This window comes from Anomaloglossus baeobatrachus, chromosome 1 (assembly GCF_048569485.1).
Source record: "Anomaloglossus baeobatrachus isolate aAnoBae1 chromosome 1, aAnoBae1.hap1, whole genome shotgun sequence".
NCBI lineage: Eukaryota > Metazoa > Chordata > Amphibia > Anura > Aromobatidae > Anomaloglossus > Anomaloglossus baeobatrachus.
The window spans coordinates 487,318,525-487,341,203 of NC_134353.1; the positions used below are offsets into that span (position 1 = coordinate 487,318,525).

At 43.8% G+C, this 22,679-nt stretch overlaps 1 protein-coding gene across 1 annotated transcript in view; it reads left to right on the plus strand.

Annotated features, from left to right (window-relative positions):
* Nucleotides 1–22,679, plus strand: part of GATAD2A (GATA zinc finger domain containing 2A) — a 134,653-nt gene that overhangs the window by 33,112 nt on the left and 78,862 nt on the right. Inside the window, exons 2-5 of the mRNA XM_075347200.1 lie at nt 10,166–10,419; nt 16,260–16,383; nt 19,505–19,645; nt 22,549–22,665. Of these exons, the coding sequence (XP_075203315.1) occupies nt 10,175–10,419; nt 16,260–16,383; nt 19,505–19,645; nt 22,549–22,665 (627 nt within the window). The 5' untranslated portion in view covers nt 10,166–10,174. The remainder of the gene's footprint in view (nt 1–10,165; nt 10,420–16,259; nt 16,384–19,504; nt 19,646–22,548; nt 22,666–22,679) is intronic.

Genomic DNA, 22,679 nt, shown 5'->3' on the forward strand with positions numbered 1-22,679 from the left:
GTGCTATACTGGCACTATCAGGCTGATTCTATACATGCCTGTAGTGGTCAGCTCGGATGTATAGGTGTTAAATCCAAGGAAGTAAAGTTTGTAAAATTAGCAGCTTCTTAGAGTGACAGCAGCTAAGGATCATATAATAGCTGTGGGGGCATTCATAGTTATCCCTCCCCCTATTATTAATGCTAATTCTATTATACAATGGATTTACTTTTTGACTAAGAAGGACCTGTGCAGAGGTCATACCCACGTGATCAGAAGGGGCGGGGCCTCAGCCAACAGAGCTGATACCAGGAAGCAACAAAAGTGCTCATTGACTTTAACAAGAACCATTTGACTTTGTACATGTCCCATCAAAATGCTTCATGGTTCCGAAATTTTCCCTCTAGAGGCAATGCACTTCTGGAGAGTAATGAAAAAAAAAAATCTTCCCTACAATTGGAAATTGAGGGACAGCAGAGATTATATGCTCTATTTATCCTAAGGTCCTAATCTTGCACATAGCGCTTATGATCCCAGGAATATCTTTTAATAGGGTTGTTTCAAGTTAAGAAATGGCTTATATGGAAGATTGCATGTAAAAAGAAGCAACTTTGTAATTTACCCCTTATTAACGTAAGGATTTGTAATTTCAAAGAGTACAGTTTGCCCAGGATACCAGCCTCCCTGCAGTCAGTGGCTGGTCACCTTGGCAAGGTGCAGACTGTGCCATCAGGCTCTATGCTTCTGTGCTTGACGCACTGGAGCTAGCCATTATTGCTGGCTCTGGCCAGGCTTCTGTCCCTTGCATTCTGCACAGGCAAACTGGTGTCTATCAGCGGGGAGATGGCATAGTTTAGACTAGCGGCTTTACCATTCTGGTGGTCTGAACGATCAGACTTCAGGAGCGTGCTGGGGATCAGGGAGCTGTGCACTCCTGAAGATGCATTTAATTTATTTTTAACCAATCCATGACTTAAAAAATATAGACGTTCCAGTGCAAGACACTCTGGAGGTCTCAAGTGGTGTCAGCCTTGTTCAAAAGAACCAGCACATCTGTAGGTTGTAATTGGCTTCTGCAGTCAGGTGACTAGACAGTGCATCATCAGAGAAACTGGGGCGGACGCCGCTTTTCAAGCCACTGGAAACTCCCAGAGCAGCTTGTGCTGGAAGGCTAGAGCCTCAATGTTTTTGTTTGTTTGTTTTTTTTTTTTGTTTTTTTTTTTTATTAATCCATAGCTGTGAAAACTTTTAGGGTACATCTTAGATCAGGAGACACTGCATTCTAGACGGTGTAATTCCTCTTGTGGAAACACTAGTGTTCTCTGTGGGAGCCTACGATCAGGATTCTGGGCTCAGTGGATTAGCATGGTCTTCTGAGAACACTCACGTCTCCGCAAGCATAAATGGACACGCCGCGGCTTGGGAAGTCGCACCGCGGGTCCATTTACGCTGTAGAAAAGACGCACAGTGTGCATGAAAGTCAATGATCGGTTTGGCTTTCCAATCACGTATAGCCAGGAATAAACAGAGCGTTTCTGAGCGAGGGCTGGTTTTCTATAAATCCCATCTACTGTGCTTGTACTGTAAAATGCATTGTTTTGGACTGAGAGAAAACGCGCTGTGTATAAATCTCATTGTCTGACAACCCCTTTAACATCAAATGTCATTTTAAATATGGTCCTTGCATATATTCCAAAGGCGTGAAGTAATGGTACATCAAAAGGCCATGTTTAAGTAACATAACAATGGCAAATTAGTATAGAGGATTCTCATGGTTTGAGTAGAGATGAAGGGACCCATGTATGTTGAGGATCAGTTGGAATTGGGTAAAACTGTCTTGGGAACTAGGCTAAGGCTACTTTCACACATCCGGTTTGAGCCGTGCGGCTCAAGCCGGCTGTGAAACCTATGCAACGGATGCGGCGAAAACACCGCATCCTTTGCATACGTTTTTACATGCGGTCGGTCCGTTTTTTTCCGGTTACGGCACGCTACTGAGCATACGCAGTGGAAAAAAACGCATGCGGCGGCCGGATGCGTTTTTTCCGCATCGCGCGGCATCCATAGGCATGCATTGAAAATGCGCCGCAGCGGCCGGATGCGGCACGATGCTTTTTTTTTTTTTTTTTTTTTTTTTTTTTTTTTTTTTTTGCCGGAGCAAAAAACGTTGCAGGGAACGTTCTATCCGGCCGCCGCATCGGCTAAATCTGCCGGACCGAACGCAAGCCCCTGCGGCACAATTCGGCACTAATGTAAGTCTATGCAAAAAAACCCGCAACCGGCTTCAACCATACAAGTCATTAGGGACCTGAAGTAACTGGCTCGACTCTAATAACGAGTAGAATGGAAGTGAATGATTAGGCAGTCCGCGTCTCTGCCCCCAGACTGCCAGCCTTAAGCAGTGCATTTATTTATTTATTTTTTATTTACTGTGTGTACACCCTTCATCTGAACATGGTTTTTCTACACCCCGTCCCCCCCTCCCCCTCCAGCGTCAGCCATTCAGAGACTGCAAGCGCCTCTCACTGGGCCGAGCATCGGTGATATGTGACCTTCCGGCAGCTCCAGTTTTTCATGGAGTTCACCTGAGGCCACATCTCTATACAACTCTAGGAGAGCCTCGTTCTGGCTCTTAGACTTGCCTGGGGAGACATAACTTCTGACTGGCTGGTAGTCGGAAGTTGTGGTCACAAAATGGTGCGGTGGGACTGGCGCAGCACCAGAGGGTGAGTATATGGGGTAGGGGACCTGGATTTAAAGCAGCACTCCAGCACTAATTCTTATATTATTTTCACAGTTTTATCTCATTTGGAATATTTTATTTATTTATTTATTTATTTATTTTTTTATATCACTTTTTCTGTACATCTTTGGAAAAATGAGAGACTGGTAATATTCAAAACTACAGCTTGACGCATAAGAAAACCAAGCCCTCAATTTGTCTATGGAAAAATAAAGTTATTACCTCTTTGAAGAAGGGAAGAGAAAAAAATGAAATCTTCCCTGATCCTTAAAGGGTTAAACAAGAAAAATGTATGTCATGTTTCACTTTAAAGTGTGCCCAAAATCTTTCCTTAGCAGCAAGTAACCAGCTCGTAGTTTTACTGCAATTTCCTTCAGCCATGTGCCCACAGGACCAAGTACCCGCGGACTTTTCTGCACTTATTTCCGCTGGTTTACTGCAGCTGCTCCTTGGAATCCGCAGCTATCTATTGCTGCTTGTTGCGGTAAACCTGCGGAAACAGTGCGGATTTCATGCAGAATTCCTGCGGAATTCCCGCCCTGTATCTCCATAGTGGAGGAGCCGGAATTCCGCAGGAATTGACATGCAGTTACATGCGGCTGCGGGAAATCCACAGCATATTCCACAGCCGCACATACTGCAGCATGGACACAGCATTCCCCATGTCCCATAGGAAAACAAGGGGATTGTCTGTACAAAATCCTCGGGTACGTTGTCCCGTGAGCACCCAGCCTTATACTGGCGTGTCATACACCTGGTCTTATTCATAAGCCCACCACAGCAAAATTTGTTGCATCTTTCCCTGGCCATGTCCCCGAAAATTATATCGTAGGCTGGTGTAGCTTTGTGCCTCATTTACACCCATGTTGGGCTGTGGAACATGCCCCTCCTTTACTCCCCACCAACTTTTCAAAGAGCGATGAGTGGCAATTATTAACACAATACAGGCATGCACAAAATTGTGGCAATGTGCCTTGTAGGTAAACAATGAGCGTTATTTGCCACGGTGAATCCAAAATACTGCATAGCAAACTCAAGTGACGAAGGGGTTCTCTTCCCAGTTACACACTTGGATGTCACTCCTGACCATGGCATCTAAGGCTATGTGTCCACGGTAGAATGTACCTGCGGACTTTTCTGTCTGAAAATCCGCGACTTTCGCGGCAAATCCGCACCCGCGGATTTTGATGCGGATTTTTTTTTTTTTCCCATTCTATACCCAAATCCGCACCAAAATCCGCAACAAACAATTGACATGCTGCAGATTTTTCCGCATCAAAATCCGCGGCAAATCCGCAGTGGGAAAAATCCGCAGCATGGACACAGCATTTCCAAAATGCCATTGAAATGGCTTGGAAGTGCCGCTGCTGCAGATTTTCGGCAAATCCGCGGCAAAATCCGCGGTAAATCCGCAGCGTGGGCACATAGCCTAAGGGGATAAACTAGTGACTGGATCCAGATCCCTGGAGATGAGCCTCTACAACCCCCTTGTAGTTAGTTGGGACATCTACATGTTGCATGACTTGCCCGACGTTCTAATGTGTGTGGGCATCAGCAGAGCATATTTACCCAGCAGACTTGATGCAGACACTATGGCTTGTACATGAAGACCTATTCAGACGTAATTCCTGCAGATGTTGGTAAATGGTGGTTTGCAGCTGTTTTCTGCCCTCGGTCCTCCGGTCCCTCTGGTGCAGTCCGGTGCCTTGTGAATTAGCTGGGAATCCTCCTGCTTCATGTCAGTCTGTGTTGCGTTTTTCCCATGTGCTGAGTAGTCTCCAGTAGTGCGCTTTAATGCCGATTCTGGTGCGGCACGAGCTGTGGATATGCATTGCAATCTCAATCAAGCCTTTATCCCCACCTCCTTCGTGAGACCTTTTCCATGCATTTAAGAGGCTTTCCTTCATGGTGTGAGAAATGCAGTAACTTTTGCAGTTGAACACTTTACTTCCTTCTCAGGCTGATTGCTGGAGGCGAAGGGTTAACGACTTCCATTTTACTCTGTAACACCGTTAATGGACATATCAGTGAATGACACCAAAATGGCAGAGCTTAACCCATTGTGCTCAGGCAGACAGCTGTAAGCTGGCCGATTCTCAAGAGCTGCTGTGTTGCTGCGTCCCTTCTCGTCTCGCTGCTCCCACTGCTGGCTTCACGCTGCAAATTCCTCCTACTTCGCAGTGTGCATGTGAGGGTTCTTCCTCCTCCTGTCTGTACTGACAGTATCGTGTTTTTTTTTTTTTTTTAATCTTTCAAAGCACGTTGGTGATATAAAGGATTGACAACAGAAGGAATAATGGCATTTTTATACAAGGAAGCTAAATCTTAACGCTTGTAAATGTCAGATGCCAAGCTCAGGTAGCAGTGCCACAAATGTATGCTGTAATATAGTAATGTCCAGTATTGTTCAATATTCATTATTTCGGAGTGGAGGAAAGCTGCGTTTACATGTTTGGCCCAGACCATACGGTACGGTATTGATACTGTTGGGCATGGTGGCTAGAAGAGACCTATTAGGAATTGTGCTGTATTACAAGGAATTAAGGGCAGGCTGCTCAGGTCACTAACCTCTTGGTAACCCATTCAGTGCTGAGTAGTGTAAGTGCAGATGAGGAAGTACACTGCTTTGTACAGAATATTTCCTATTGTGTGAAGATTTGTGTTCATGCTGCATATACAAGGCTTCTAGCTCTCTCCAGAACACCTACAGCATTACTTTAGAACACCACTCATCTTGTAATACCTCTTCACACCTCTTTAACAAAGATGTAATACTTGGTAATACGGAAGTGCACCAGTGGAAGCATTGGCTGAAACAGTGGAAGACCCAAGATCTAAGGACTGTTGACTCTTTCAGCAATTGATGGTTCTTCTGTGACACTATGGGTTTTTGAAGGCATTAGAATATCCTAACCATTTGAGGGCACTAGAAGATCTCCATGGATGGTGCAATTTTTGACTCCTGTCCTCCTTAAGCTACATTCACACATTGTGTTTTTTTTTTTTTTTTTTTTTCCCCATCAGGCATAATCCGGAAAAAAACGGATCCAGCGCCGCATCCGTTTTATTCCCATTGATTTGTATTAGCGCCGGATTGCGCCTGATCACCTTGCGTTGCATTCGGCTTTTGACGGATCCGATGTAATTAGTCAATGCGGCGGCCACATGGAACGTCTTATTGAACTTTTTTTGTCTCTGGAAAAAAAACAGTATTGCGCCAGATGCGGCGCGATACGGCGTGCTTTACAATCGAAGCCTATGGACGCCGGATCCGGCGCGATGCGGCCACCGGATCCTTTTGTTTTAAACTGAGCATGCTCCAATTTATTGTAAAAAAACGTATCCAGTAAAAAAAGTAAAAAAAAAAACGGATGCAAAAATGGATGCGCTGGATACGTTTTTTGACGGATCCGTTATACCGGATCCGTCAAAGGATCCGGCGCATCCGTTTTTGCATATTCTGCGCCGGATCCATTGTATCAGGCACACGTCGGATTGTGCCTGATGCCAAAAAACTGATGTGTGAACATAGCCTTAGGCTATGTGCGCACGTTGCGTACTAGCCCTGCAGAAATTTCTGCAGTGATCTGAAGAGCACACGTGCGCTTCAAATCGCTGCAGAAAATGTCCGTAGAGAAAAAAAAAGCAGATTCCATGCGCTCTGCCTGCAGCTCCTGCCATAGACAGTGCAGGGGCTGCTGGCAAAGCGCACGGAAGAAGTGACATGTCACTTCTTAGAATGCGCCACGTGCGCACGGGCCCTGCACAATCTCCATAGACTGTGCAGGGGACGCAGGACGCATGCAGTTACGCTGCGCTACAAAGCGCAGCGTAACTGCATGTATTTACGCATCGTGCGCACATAGCCTTAGTCATATTGTTGCAGGAGACCCCTAAATCTGCAGCATATATACGAGATGAATTTCCGTGTTTGTATTGGAGAAGGTGCATGGCAAAACTCGAGTATTGTGCAGTACAAGTGCACAGCAAGCTACATGTACAGGCAACCCTGAAGACGTGGACCAAATAGTCTAAACTAAAGCACATGTGGTACTTGTGTCCTACGATCCAGCTGAAATAGTGGGCTGCTACTGTTGATTGCAAACTAAAATCTTATTTTTGTTTGGCCATCCTACGCTTTCTCCATTCACAGGGGCCACAATATTGGGGATATGTGCCTCAACAAAAAACCTTTTAGGTTCTGTTCTACAAGGGAACGATTCACACGGAGACCCCAACTTATCAAGGTTGTCATTGTTCACACCATGGTGCGGAATCGAAGGCACATGCCTCTTAATGTAGCGTTCACATCATCAGAAATCTTAGGCCTTCTGCCCAGAGGACTTTTTTTCATGCTTTGTCCTTGCTTTTTTTTAATCAATAAAAAGCAAGAAAAACTCATCCCAGCAAAGTATGAGAATCCTGATTTGCTGTGCCTGTGCTTATCCCCCCCCTATCTCAATAGATAAGAAGCATGGAAAAAAAGCACAAAAGCAGGTTTTTTTTCCTGCCCAGACATGCATTATTTTTTTTTTTTTACTAAAAAAACAAAAAAGCACTGTGGGTGCATAGCCTTACTCCAGTCAGGAAGTAGATTAAAATTTCTGAGTTGGGTCGGAAACGCCACAACTCTGTGCCTTAAGGTCCAGTCACACTAAGCAACTTACCAGCGATCCCAACAACGATAGGGATCGCTGGTAAGTTGCTAGGAGGTTGCTGGTGAGCTGTCACACTGCGACGCTCCAGCGATCCCACCAGCAACCTGACCTGGCAGGGATCACTGGAGCGTGGCTACACGAGTTGCTGGTGAGCTCACCAGCAACCAGTGACCAGCCCCCAGTCTCCTAGTTACAGCACACATCAGGTTAATTAACCCGATGTGTGCTGCAGCTAAATGTGCACAGAGCAGGGAGCAGCGCACAATGCTTAGCGCTGGCTCCTTGCTCTCCTAGTTACAGCACACATCGGGTTAATTACCTGATGTGTGCTGCAGCTAAATGTGCACAGAGCAGGAGCCGGCACTGACAGTGAGAGCGGAGGAGGCTGGTATCAAAGGTAAATATCGGGTAACCAAGGACAGGGCTTCTTGGTTACCCGATGTTTACATTGGTTACCAGCCTCCGCAGAAGCTGGCTCCTGCTCACTGCACATTAGTTGTTGCTGTCTCGCTGTCACACACAGCGATCTGTGCTTCACAGCAGGACAGCAACAACTAAAAAATGGCCCAGGACATTCAGCAACAACAAACGACCTCACAGCAGGGGCCAGGTTGTTGCTGGATGTCACACACAGCAACATCGCTAGCAACGTCACAAAAGTTGTTCGTTACCAGCGATGTTGCTAGCGATGTTGCTTAGTGTGACGGGGCCTTTAGACCAGCTGTGGTTCACGCCCCTGTCCTGCCGTGCCCATTATGGTGTAGGTGAGCGGAACTGAAAACGCCAAGTCGCTAAATTGTTGTGGCACTCCGAACAGCGCAAATATTTTATTTATTTATTTTTTTTTTCCCCAAGCGCTTTACACCATAATCCTCATCACTTTTATGAATCTGAATCAGAGGTTTTCGATCCTCCTCAAAAACTGCTTTAAAACTCCTTCTAGAAAATGCTCCTTTGATGCAGATCCTGAAGGGGACCTCTCTAAACCTAAGCACGGTTTAATGGGCTGTAAAGAACACTTCTGGGAAAATAACAAATAGAATCCATAATTATTATTTATTATTATTTATTATTATTATTATTATTATTATTATTATTATTATTATTATTTCATGAAAACAAACTAAAAAAAGTGTGAATATGGTCTTAACGCATTCTTTTCTCTGAAACACTCCAGCATTTGAGACAGTGTTTTGTAGCTCCAGGGACCGCAGGCTGCCCCTGGACTGTGGTTGTTTGGGTTTTTTTTTTTTTTTCCCCTGCTCTGCTTGGGATGATTGACAGGTCTCTTCAGTGTGTGCACTTGGCAAGAGACCTATCAATCACTTGAGCGGAGCTGTGAAAAGCCGGTCTGGGGTGGCACCGGACAAGTCTCCTCTCTGCCTTGATTATCCGACTAGGAACTCTATATTTCCTCTGAATTGCTGGAGATTCCAGTTGTTCAGCCCAGCTCTGATTCTTGTAGCAAATGACTGGTTCTTTTAATGCTTTCTTTTAGGTCTTCAGTAGTTGTATAAAGAGTAAATCCTATAAATGGGGTCTCGCTGTCACCATTTGTGAGATCTAGGTTTGCGGTCAGTGAAGGAGCACATTCCTGTGTACATGTTCTCAGCTGATATGGCCAGTCTGGTAAATGCTCTATAGCCAGCTATCAGATATTTGTGATCTGCTCCATCTACAAGGTTTGCTGCCTGTGTTTTCCTTCAGTGACAGCAAATATCATGAAAAATGGTGAGGCCTTTAAACACATTGTATTAAATTGGAGAACGTCTGTAAAGTGTTACTCTTGTACTGAAACAAATGCTCCTCTTGGATGATCTAGAAGTTCTGATTTTCCTTGTTCCTTCCTGCTGTCGCATATAACAATGGTGTCATGTGGAAGCCCACAGGCCGTACTTGTGATCATGACTGGAGAGCTGAGCGCCACACTTCAGCATTTGTTACATGGTGCCGCTGAGCCACTGCTGCCAGTGAGGTAGGCTGAGGGCGTACTAGCTGATGATTGGCACAGATAATAAAGGTTCCACTCACTATTTAGCATTCTCCTATATTGTCATGGCTCATTGATGTATACAGCTATGGCAGACCGATCAGTGTGGGGTTTTCTCACTTTAAAAGAGCATCATTCTTAGGCCTATGTACAGGAATGCCAGAAGCAGCAGGCCTTAAAGGGGGGGGGGGTTTAAGGGTGAGGCGAGTGTCAGTGTCGCTGCAAGGGGTTAACGCCACTCGCAGCTCTCGTTGTCTGGAACCAGTTCAGGCCGGTTTTCCAGAAAGTGCTTTTGTGTCTCCAGCAGCATCCTGGGAAAATGGAGGTCACGTGGGGACTTGATGTCACAACGTAATGCCACCTGGGGTTTGTCATCCCCTTCTCACAACTATATTCAGTCCATATCTAGGCTATAGAATGTGAATTGTGGAGTCCAGTGCTGTACACAAGATGTGAGCTGTAAGATACCAGTGTAGTGTTGGGCCATATGTCTCTGGCTAGGGACTGGTGTCTCGCTTCTTGGTGCCACAAATCCTGGTGTGTGCCATGCACCGCGCACATTCATTTAGTATAATCGTTACTCACCCCGTCCAGTTGTGGTTCTGCCCTGGGTCACGTTTTGCTCACGCACGCTGGAAGTTATGTATACTTTACAACTAGCTGGAACTCTTTGGGACAGTTTATAGATACTTGGAATCACTGTCAGAGTATTCAGATGTACCTGAACCTGTAATTGCAGTCAAGCTGATTAATGTTGTCACTTGCAAAATCACTAAAGATTTTTGTATGTTTCAGGCCAACGATATGGCGGATGAAGCATGCCGGACACGGAGTCAAAAAAGGGCACTGGAGAGGGAGGTAACCCAGAATGACATCGACCCAAAGAAGTTAAAACTGGATAAAGGACTGTTGGATGGGGAACTTGTGATGAAAGCAGAATCTGGGTCTGGCAAGCTGCCTGGACTTCTGAAAACTGGGGAGGTGAAGGCCACTATCAAACTGGAGGTACCGACGGGTGAAGAACCGATGGATATGAGCACCTCAAAGAAGTGAGTTCTACTTTGCATCCATTTCTGATTATTATTCTGCAGTTCGTCTTGTACGTCACACATGCTTAAATTAATGGAAGATGGGTTTAGGCTGGGTACCAATATGGCTGACCTACAGTGAAAAATACCAATAGGACCACTTAAGCATTCATCTTTTTCCACTGCCTGTTTTGTGCTCTCTACTGGAACATTAGTATCCGTATAGCAGTCTTTATAGAAAATACATGGCTGACAGACTGTGTATATGTTATGCCTGTAGAAGCTCAGGTTGAATAGCCAATAACAGGTAAAAATTGGTTCTTAGAGTGGTGTAATTTTGCTCTTAAAGGGATTTTTTTCAGGCTTAACATGTCTCTAGTCAGTGTGACTTCACACCACTGAATCGGGTGACTTCGGCTACTTTCACACTTGCGTTGAACGGCATCCGTTGCATTGCGTTGTGTGACTGATGTAACAGATGCGTTGCATATAATGGCGCAACGGATCGTACAAAACGGAAAGCTTTTTTTTTTAAATTTTATTTATTTATTTATTTATTTATTTATTTTCTTCTTTACAGTTTTACCGGCAGCAGACTATTGTGAACGATCAGCTGATCACCCTGCGGCTGGGCGCTCAGCTGAGCGCTCTCGCGTGCCGGCGGCTCAGCTGAATGTTTGGCCACCGAGAAACAAAATAAAGCTTCTGTGATTTTAAACAAAAAAAAATAAATGAGCATGCGCAGTGAAAAATAAAATTTCCGCTGCTCAAAAAATGTTACATGCTGTGTTCCCTCCGCGCCGACGCAGCGTCAAAATAACAACGCTGTGCCGTCCAGCGGATGCAACGCTTACACTTGCGTTACAGTGCGTCGTCCATACAAGTCTATGGAGAATAGAGCAGTGCGTTAACGGACTGCGCTGAACGCAAGTGTGAAAGTAGCCTTACCAGTATTTTTGATGTGCATGGTTGGTCACATAACCACATGCATGCACACTTGCTGTCACATCTTGCTTCTCTCCATTGTCCTTTTTATATAGACACATTGGGTGAGTTTAGTCTGCCTGCCTTTCATTTCAGCCCAGACAACCCCTTTAACATCTAGCCATATCGTGTGAGGTGCTGATTGGCTGACAGGTAGGTTGAGGGAGTTTTTTGACTGGGTAAGTTAGGCTATTTGGAACACATTAACAATTGAAAAGCCACTGTGATGAATGGGAAGTGGATTGGAGGCAGGAGACTTTTACGCCCAGTGCGCACTGGATTTTATTTCTCCATAGGTTTTGCTGGTGATTCACTGCAGAGATGTTATGAACATTTTCTGCAGCGAAACATGCAGCAAATCCGCGAAAAATCCGCGGTAAAATCCGGTAAGTGCGCACATAGCCTAAAGGTTAAAACTAGCCCTACACATGAGAGCTGTTGGCTGAGCATCTATTCCACAGGCGATCTCTCCCAACTCCCTCATACACAAGCGCTCAGATGAGAATTGCTGCTTTCAAAGGGCAAAAGGAAGAAAACTGCTGCCAGATTTGTGGTCATCCCTGAAACAAACGGATCAACTGTTGGAATTCCAACTACCTAAGGCTATGTGCCCACGCTACAGGATTTATCGCGGATTTGACGCGGATTTTGACGCGGATTTAGCGCGGATTTGCCGAAAATCTGCAGCACAGCTACTCCCCAGCCATTTCAATGGCATTTTGGAAATGCTGTGCCCATGCTGCGGATTTTTCCGCTGCGGATTTTGCCGCGGATTTTGATGCGGAACAAACTGCAGCATGTCAATTGTTTGGTGCGGATTTGGTGCGGATTTTCTGTTTTGAATGGGGAAAAAAAAAAAAATAAAATCCGCGGTAAATCCGCGGCAAATCCGCGGGTGCGGATTTGCCGCGAAAGTTGCGGATTTTCAGGCAAAAAAATCCGCAGGGACCTTTTACTGTGGACACATAGCCTAACACTTCTTTCCCCCAACATCATCTGTTAGGAGGCCTTCATACACCTCAGTCAAACGCTCCCGCTAAAGTCATCGGTTACTCCAGACTATTATCAAATGTGTATGAGGGGCCCTTGTAAATTCATCAGTGGGTTACATTGGGAAGTGTTCTCAGCATTCATCTCTCAACAGAAGGCTTCAACTATGGTACTGACACTGTAGTCATACAGTGATATACATAGCCAAAACATTCCCACTAGACAACAAGGATTTTTTTTTTTTTTTTTATTGCAGCCTGCTGCACTTTCCTACGCAGCTGGAAAAGGCTTATTAGCCTCCATTGGGTAAATGGAGCCTTACTGATGCCTTGTATTTTTATTTTCTGCATATGCCAGGGCCTTTTCATGGCTTTTACACCGAACTCCGACCTATCTAACCATCTCACGATAAAGGGGCTAATGAGCTGAAAGGAGCGGAATTTTTTTTTTTTTTTTTCTCTTCATGTGTGTTATTTGTATTTATCCTCCTATTTATTTTCAAGAGATTGGTTTCTAAATTTTATGGTGGCTAATTTGTCCTTTAGTCTATGTTCAAACAGGGTATCTTTTATTGCATTTTTGGTGCGTTTTTGAGGTCACAAAGATGCCCCTAAATGCATGCATTTCCTTCCCCCAGCAAAGTCTGAGATTTCTATTTTGCTGTCCACACTGCATCTTTTCTTGGCTGCGTTTTTGAAGATGCAGCATGTCAATTCTTTTTGCATTTTTTTTTTCGAGCATTTTTGAGCCTTCCAGTCAATAGATTAGACTTAAAAAAACAAACAAACCCCATACAACTCGTAAGATCTATCCCAGGATTCTGCAAGTAATTTTACAACTGATATCGTGGATAGATCAAAACACTAAAAATCGGACCCAGTGTGGCATTTAGCTGCGCTCATTTCAGGCAAATCATTTAATGAGCCCTTTTTAAGGTGCATCTTATTTTTCTGCAAATAATCCCCCCCAATATCTAGTATAGATCCAGAGCATTGTATGTGACGCACCCTACTAGCACAACTATATCCATTGCCACTCACTGCTGCAGCTTTCCTCTGCCGCCATTGTATTGACATTCATAATATAAAGCTCAGCTATCCTTGTCTTCCAATGTAGTTAGTGCTGGGTGTGATGAGATCTGTGTGATCAGGGTTAAGCACATCAGTATTATTACATCACACTGAAAAAGCCAATTTGGACCTTCTCTGGGGGTTTTTGTTTGTTCCCCTTCCCCATCCTAATGATCAGACATCATACAGAGAAAACTATAAATGCCCCCAGAAAATAATCTTTCACCACTAACTTAGTTGAGAGGGAAATTAAAATATTAGGCACACTAAACTGAAGACGCCAGTATCTCTGCAGCTGACACAAGAAATGGTAAAGATTCAACTTTTTGTTCAGGTCTTCAGCCCCTTAATCATAGCCAGTTTTAACACGGCAAAACTGGTGAAAGGCTTTCTTTAAAGCTGCTGAAAATGCACGGAGACTTAGATCTGTCAAGTCCCAGTTCAGTGATGCTTTACTTTATTCCTGCTTTTACCAATGAACACTGCCCATGAAGAATCGTAAAAATAAAGCTGTGATGTAGCCACAACACGCTGCTTCTTATGTGATATGAGTTATGTGCAGCAAATTTACTAAAGATCTAAAAAGGTAGATATGCCGAGCATATACCACTAGAGTCATATGGCAAGAGTAATGAGATGGTGCCATTAATTTAGGTTTTACTGCCATCTAGTGGCAGCTGTAAAAATGTAATGTAGAGGTGATCATGAGATTGCAAGTACAATACCTGCAGTAATAAAATGTGCAACCCATGAAAGAGAGAAGAAAAAAGTTTTAAATGGCAAATAAAACATTGTATTTCACAAAAAGATAAACATGTCATATGTACCCCATAATGGTATTAACGAAACGTCAGCTAACAGCTGCTAAGGCTAGGTTCACATTTCCGTTGTTTTGCATCAGTCACATGAGTTGCGCGATACTTGTGACTGATTCATTGTACAACGGATGACAAGAATTAGAATTCATTGTCTGACTCCGTTGTAAAGCATGAGAGAGAAGAGCGATCTGCTGATCGCTCTCAAAAGCCGGTGGCCGGCTATTGTGAATGAACAGATGATCTCCCGGCAGCCGGCTAATGAGAGCGATCAGCTGATCGCGGTCATTAACTGGCCGCCGGGTGATCAGCTGATCGCTCTCATTAGCTGGCCGCCGGGTGATCAGTTGATCGCTCTCATTAGCTGGCTGCCAGGTGATCAGTTGATCGCTCTCATTAGCTGGCCGTCGGGTGATCAGCTGATTGCTCACGGCCGATCGGCTGATTGTTAGGCCGTCAAGAGAGAGCATGCGCAGGGAAATCCTAAGGATTCCGCTGCTCAAAAAACGTTATACTCTGCGTTCCTTCTGCCCCGCGGTCAGTCGTTCCCCAACTGATCAGTCAGGCGGAAGATGCAACGCAAGAGCATCAGTCACAATCCGCCGCTCATACAAGTCTATGGGAAACAACGGAATCCGCCAAACGGATTGCGGCGTTTATCAAAGCGGCGGATTGTGACTGATGCAAATCAACGGAAATGTGAACCTAGCCTTACACAACTCCATCAATGAAAGATTAAGTTCTGGAACTTGGAAAATGTGTTTTTTTTTTTTTTAAGTTTACTTTAGTTCTCCTCCACTGTTGACTTCAATTTATTGAATCTCTTGTCAGCCACTTGGCTAGGAAAAATTCATATATTTATATTTTTTTAATGATAAAAAATTTGTTTAAAAGAACTGAAGTCCTCAGTGGTTAAAAATTCAACCACTGAGGACTTCAGTTCTTTTAAACAATTTTTTATCTCTACTGGCTAACACGGTACAAATATATATTTTACCTGTATTTTTTTAATGGACACTCTTTACTTTTCTATGTTTTTTTTTTTTATTTCTATTTCTGAAAACCTTTTAGGTTCATATACACATCCATGTGTTTAGCCATTTATAAGAGAGACCATGTGTAGATAACATGAAACCCTTGCAGAGCCATTCAGTCTAATGGAGCAGACTGAGCCACTTTTTACTGTTTGTCCTCCTATTCATTGGTGGCACGGTCCATCTTTTTTTCTTTTTTTTTTTTCTCCTTCCATATTGAATATTACCCTGCTATATTTGGTCAAACAATTAACTCCCCCCTACAGTGGCTGTGATGTTTGATACTGATGTTGCTTCTCACAACTACCTTTCCAGATTTGTGTTTGGTCTGGTGGGCAGTCATCTATAAGTTGTGTTTTTGTGGGTGTTTTTTTGTTAAATCATAAAAATCATATGCTGGGGCTGCTGTATATACATCACAGGAGACATGGGGCTACTGTATAGAGATCCCATAGGATTCACTGGGGTCATTTATATTTATACGTCACAGGAGGGGCCTTGGGGCATGTATACAGCACAGGAGGGTTATTCATGGCTGTGAGGCACAGACTGCACTTGGGGGGTACAGACGTGCTGAGGAACGCTTGCTTGCGTTCATATTTGGGTTTAAAAGGCTGACAGCTGGAAAGATGTGGCTGTTGCCTGAGCACTGTGCTCCCCGGGAATCTGCAGAAAAGGTCCTACGCCGGAGGTTACTCACCCCTGTTCTAGAGTAATACCTCGACGCAGTGCTCAGCCTTGAGCATTGTATAAATGTGAACCCAGTCTGTGATACTTGATGGAATCCGTTTTTGCTTTTTAATTAGACAATTTGCGGACCCAGGACCTTGATGCTCACTGACTCTGAAACCTATATGCTGTGCAATCTATACAGAGCCTGAAAATGTTCCGGTTAATATGGCAATGGTGAATTTATCACTTTGAATGTTTGTGTAAATACTAATGCTTAGTTCTTTTCTTTTGATTAGTGAAATGAAGAGAGACAAGAGGGCCCCCTCTCCAGATGTTATAGTTTTGTCTGATAATGAGCCTTCAAGTCCACGGATGAATGGCTTAAAGCAGCCACCGGAGCCCACTTCTGAAACTTTTTTGGTAAGAACATGAACTTTTTTATTCCATATTTTTGCTTTTTTGCTTTGTAACTTTTTTTTTTCTTTTTGTTTTATATAGGATTGTTGTTCTTAAATCGCTGTACTTTAACCTCTTCAGCCCCGGGGCACTTTCCATTTTTGCGTATATTATTTATTTTTATTTTTTTTGCTCCCCTTCCGTGAGCCGTAACTTTTTTTTTTTTTTTTATTTTTACGTCTATCTTGCCATATGAGGGCTTGTTTTTTGCGGGACAAGTTGTACTTTTAAATGAAACTATAAGTTTTACCATATAGTGTACTGGAAAACAGCAAAAAAATTCCAAGTGTGGAAAAACTGCAAAAAAAAAAGTGTGATGGCACAATAGTTTTTGGATGTTTTATTCATGGTGTTCACTATATGGTAAAACTGATGTGTGGGTATGATGCTTGAGATCGGTGCGAGTTTGTAGACACTAAACATGTATAGGTTTACTTGTATCTAAGGGGTTAAAAAAAATTCACAAGCTTGTCCAATAAGTGGCGTACGTTTTGCGCCACTTTCCGAAACCCGTAGAGTTCTCATTTTTGGGATCTATGGCTCAGTGACAGCTTATTTTTTGCGTCTTGAGCTGACGTTTCTAATGGTACCATTGTTGCGCAGATGCTACGTTTTGATCGCCTGTTATTGCATTTTGCGTAAATCTTGCAGCGACCAAAAACATAATTTTGGCGTTTGGAATTGTTTTGCCACTACGCAGTTTACCAATCAGATTAATTGATTTTATATTTTGATCGGACATTTCTGAACTCGGCGATACCAAATGTGTGTGTTTGTTTATTTTTTTTAACCCTTTAATTTTCAATGGAGGGAAAGGGGGGTGATTTTGAACTTTTAGGTTTTTTTTTTTTTTTTTTTTTTTAATTTTACTAGTCCCCTTAGGGGACTATAGCGATCAGCAATCCGATAGGGCAGAGCTATCTGCTGATCACAGCTATACAGCTGTAAACAGCACATACGGTCACATCCTGCTTCACTGGCCTCCGGGCCGGGTGAAAACGAAAGTGACTCGTCATAGCTGCAGGCGTCATCACATGACCCTGTGCTACCATGGCAACCACCGAAAGTCATGTGACTTCCGGTGGGGGTGGCAGTAAGTGAAAATCTTCACTGTGCGTATATACATCTCGCTGTCAGACTTTGGCAGCGACATGTAAGGGGTTAATGTTACTGGTGGAATGTGATTCCACTCCTAACATGCAGGCACACATGTCAGCTGTTGAAAACAGCTGATATGTGCGCCGATCGCCGCCGCCTGCCCGCGGCAGGGGGCAGGGCTTAATGGGACACGCTCCATGACGGATAGATCTGTCCATGGTCGTGAAGGTGTTAAAGAGGACATTTCTCCAAAGTTCCTGGTTTTTGATCTCATGTAATGCCTGCTGATCGCCCAAGTATTTAAATTATTATTTTTTTTTTAATCAGTTATGGTTCTTTTTTGTTATACGAATTTTATCAGATTTACCACGGGGGTGTTGCTTATGGTGTAATTATGCAGAGCAAGCTAAAGACAAGCCTGTGAGCAACACCCCCTCATATAGACCATACTTCAGTGGAGCAGCGGAAAAAGATAAGGGCAAAAACTGTCAACTTTTCATCTGATGACAGGTAATCTTCAACATTCCAGCTAAAGAGTGGATAAAAGGGAGCCGGATTATATAATATTTTAAATAAAAAAAAACCATTTATTTACCTACAGCTATTATTTTTTTTTTAAATATATGTAGCAGTCTTAATTGTAAGTGCAGTTGCAGGGACAACAGATAGTATATTCTCCCTGAAAGACGTCTTCTCCTGTCCCCTTGGTGTGAAGTCAGTGTTGAGTACACCGTGAGCACACTGTAATGACTCCATATGCCCCCTGACTGACCAACTGCCCAATATCGTATCAGCAAGAGGAGTATAGCACACTAACCGTTCACAGACCAGTGCTGCCCTTATGACTAACGTAGAAGCAAGCGACTGCAGAGACTATACAAGTTAATTTCTTCTGATGTTGCACTTCAAGTTAATCATGTTGGGAATCTGTCAGCAGGTTTTGGCTGTGTATCGGAGAGCCACATGATGTAGGGGCTGAGACCCTAATTGCAGTGATCATGTTGTTTGAGTGCTATTCTTAAATATCAGCAGGAGATTCACTGCAAGACTACCTGTCTGGTGCCTCCTAGTCTACTGCTCATTGTAACTCCACCAATGATTGGCATTGGTGTACTGTTCATTGTTAGCAAGCTGCCAATCATTGGTATAGACATGGTTATATAGGGCTCAGCATTTTGAGCACTGCTTGATCTGCAGCAGAGAAGCAGCCCAGTTAATGCCACATTGCTGGAATCAGGCTCTGTCCCTACATGATGCTGCTTTGAGATTTGTATAGGAAACGCCTGTGACAGATTCCCTTCAATGCTGTCTTTACCATCTGATTACCCTTATGTGGCTTCAGGTAAACAGTATATTTTTGCATACAGGTTCCATTTAACTGAAAGTACTTGAGATGCATGTAAATAGTTTAGGCTTTGTTTACATGGTGTTGATTTAAAATGCAATTTATATTGCTACTTGTTTTGTTTTTTTTAATAAAGGGCCTGGTTAGAGATGTGTCACTTATTAGGCTGTGTGCTGTAGCTTCAGTATAATTATGCAATTTTATCAGGAGATTAACACTTCCACGGACTTTAAAACTACATCTCACAAGGAGTCAGGCTAATCTGTGTAACCCTACCACTAACCTCTTCCCGAGCGCTCACTCAAAATGAACATCGGCACTTGCTGGGCGTTGTGCAGGGCTGACACTGGAGTGTTGCTGACAATGTACATTAGAAGCTGCTAGTCAGGGGTGTGGGCGGGTTGTACACAGTACAGCTTCCTTGGCTCTGCTACATCTACATCAGACAAACAACTGTTCTATCGAAGCTGCACCTAGCAATCCAGTAAGTGCCACATCCCCGGAATCAGGCTTTCTGACTCATGTTGTCGTTCTCTGATTTTTTTTTTTTTTTTTTCTTTTTTTAATGCAAAAACCTGCTGACAGGTTCCTTTTAAAACTACTGTACTTTCCTGCATAATGTCTTACCATATTTCTCCACAGTTAATACAGAGGAGCAGCCCTGAAGAAAGAGAGCGACTGATCAAGCAACTAAAAGAAGAACTACGGTTAGAAGAAGCTAAACTGGTGCTACTTAAAAAGCTCCGCCAGAGTCAGATCCAGAAAGAAACTGCGCCACAAAAGGTAAAGCTACTTATCAACGCTAAATGATGGGCAGCTGAATGCCACATTGGTTTACATCTCTAGTGGTGTCCTTCAGTGCAGAATGGAACTCCTTTCTGTGACAAGTCGTGTATAGAACAGACTCAGAAGCAAAGTCTGCACCATACCACACAGATGCCGGCTGTGTTATACAGCAGCCATCTGCATGGAACAGAGTTGGCTCCGACCACTACTATTTCACCCCCCCCTTCCAATTTAAAGGCGATTATTGATTATGGTCAACGACCTTTAAATGCAGTAAATCTACTGCTTGCTGATGTGCTCATACACCACCTTCAAACCCACCCTCAATGTGATTTCAGGGAGCAGATGGGTTACCATGGCAGCCTGGAGTTTCCCAAAAGGCCCCTGCTGCTATTTGTTTTCTCTATGAATCTATGAAGCCTAGTCATAGAACGTTGCTGACACTATGCATTGTAGGACAGTGATATTCCACTATACACCATAGGTTATCAAAGATTCAAGTCTCCTAAAAGAGATTTAAAAATCTTTTTTTTTTTTTTTTTTTTTTTTTTTTTTTTGGGGGGGGGTGGGTAAAAGTTTGAAATGTTAAAGTATAACACGTGTTACTTTTCTAAAAAAGTATATAGATATATCACTCACGCACACACAACGTAGTTGTGATCTTTCCAAATATGTAAAATGATAGACTGCAAGTTAGGCCTAAGCCACATGGCGAGAAAAACTGTGCGAGTGGAGTGCGATAAAACATCGCATTCCCCTCGGACCAATTCTAGCCTGTGTGTCAGCACACATGAGCGATCATTTTCTTAGCCCTAATCTGAACGAGAAAACAATCGCAGCTTGCCGCAATTGTAATGCGAGACTCTTTCTCTCGCACCCATTCAAGTGAATGGGGTGAGAGACAAATCGCACTGCACTCGTGGTACACCGGTGTACTGCTAGTGCAGTGCGAGAATGGCAATAGCCGGCTACGCAGGAGAGAGGGAGAGAAATCCCTCCCTCCCCTCCTGAGTGCCGGCCCGCCCCCCACAGCTGAGGTCTGCTCGCACGAACGGACCTCAGTTGCAAGGACACACGCATGACACTCTGCTCTGCTGTACTGCCAGCACGAGCCGAGTGTCATGCAAAGGGATCGCAGTAGTCCCCGTGTGGCCCCAGCCTTATAGCACCACTCCAGTGTATTTTTTACCTCTGGAGTGGTGCTTCAATCTAAGTTCCCGGACCCTACTCTTTATACTCGCCTTAAGGCAGATTCATCTTCTATCACCGCCGCTCCAGTTGGTCTTCTCCAGTTTGACCGGACAGCACTCTTCAATGCAAGTGTATTGAAGCCTCGATCTGGCTCTCATAGATTAGCGCTTGTTGATGCATCTTCCGGCTAATCAGAAGTTATGGTCACAAGATGGCGCTGCAGGAGTGGCGCTGAAAGAGTTGGAGGCAGAGTAGAAGACCTGGGTCATGAGACTTTTAGATTAAATGCACCACTCGAGTGTTGAAAAAACAAAGCCCAGTTGAAAAGGAGCATTAAATGTAGAAAAACAAAAAGCAAGAATTGCTACCGTATTTTCCTGCGTATAAGACTACTTTTTACTCCTGAAAATCTTCTCAAAAGTCGGGTGTCGTCTTATACGGCGATGCACAGTGCTGCATGAGCACATTGTTTAGTAATGCCCTCCTACCGGTCCCCTTCTTACACACCATAAACATTATTCTCACCTGTCCTCCGTTCCCGCTGTGCCTTCAGGCCCATAACCCCTCCACAATGGCGTCCTGTACACGGGGCTGCCGTCATGGCTTTACTGCAGTAGCATGCTTTGCGGTGCCGTATAGCATTCAACTGCAGTAAAGCACTGACAGCAGCATCCCCGTGTACAGGACGCGATCGAGGGGTCTATGGGTCCGCAAGAAGCACTCCTCCATGATCGCATTCCATACATTGGGCTGCTGCTGTCAGCGCTTTACTGCAGTTGAATACTTTATGGCACCGCAAAGCATTCAACTGCAGTAAAGCCATGACCCCAGACAGCAGCCCCCTGCATGGGACGCTCTCACGGAGGGGGTCTATGGGCCTTGCGGTCTACAAACAGCAGCTGAACTCCCGCGAGAACGGAGGAGAGATGAGAATCATGTTTGTGTGGAAACAACGGCATGATAGGGGACATGAAGGGGACCAGTAGGAGGGCGTTACTAAACAATGGGCTCATTACTACAAGGATGGGCACATTACTAAACAATGGGGACATTACTGCAGGGGACATTACTAAACAAATGGGCACATTACTCGGGTTGGCCTATACTCTATTATATGTATATCCCAAACTATATTTTAACTGGAAAGGTTGAGGGTCGTCTTATACGCCTGAAAATACGATATTTTCTTAGCCATTTTTCCATACCACCTTACCCAAAAGTTGCAATAAAAAGGACCAAAATGTTCTGTATGTACTGAACAATGAAATGCATAAAAGCAAGCCCTCATATGAGGTCCATCGAAGGAAAAATAGTTCCATATTTTTGTCAACCACTAAAATATAGAAAAAAACCTTTACGTTTCTCATCACCATAATCCTGTGTACTGGCCAAATCCCATTTTTACTACAAAATCAACCTAGTAAAAACAAACTTCATCCACTTTTTTTTTTTTTTTTAAATTTAAACCTTTTTTTTTTCTCCCGCTTAGTTTTTCTATAAATTATACGGCAAATTTAGTGGTGTCGTTCAAAATGTAACTCATCCCATGTAAAGCAAGCCCTCAAATGGCTCCATGAAAAGTTACAGATTTTAACAGAAGAAAAAAATGACACCAGAAAATCATTATGCAGTCAAAATCCCTCATTATATATGTCACACTGAACTTGGGCTACATCAGCAGTAGTAACGATTCCCGTGTTTTCTGGCAGGTACCATCCCGTATTGGTGGCACGGTTATTCCTCCGCCTCTAGTACGAGGTGGGCAACAGACACCAGGCAAGCAATCTACACAAATAGTTATGCCACCGCTTGTTCGAGGCGCACAGGTAAGAACCTTATG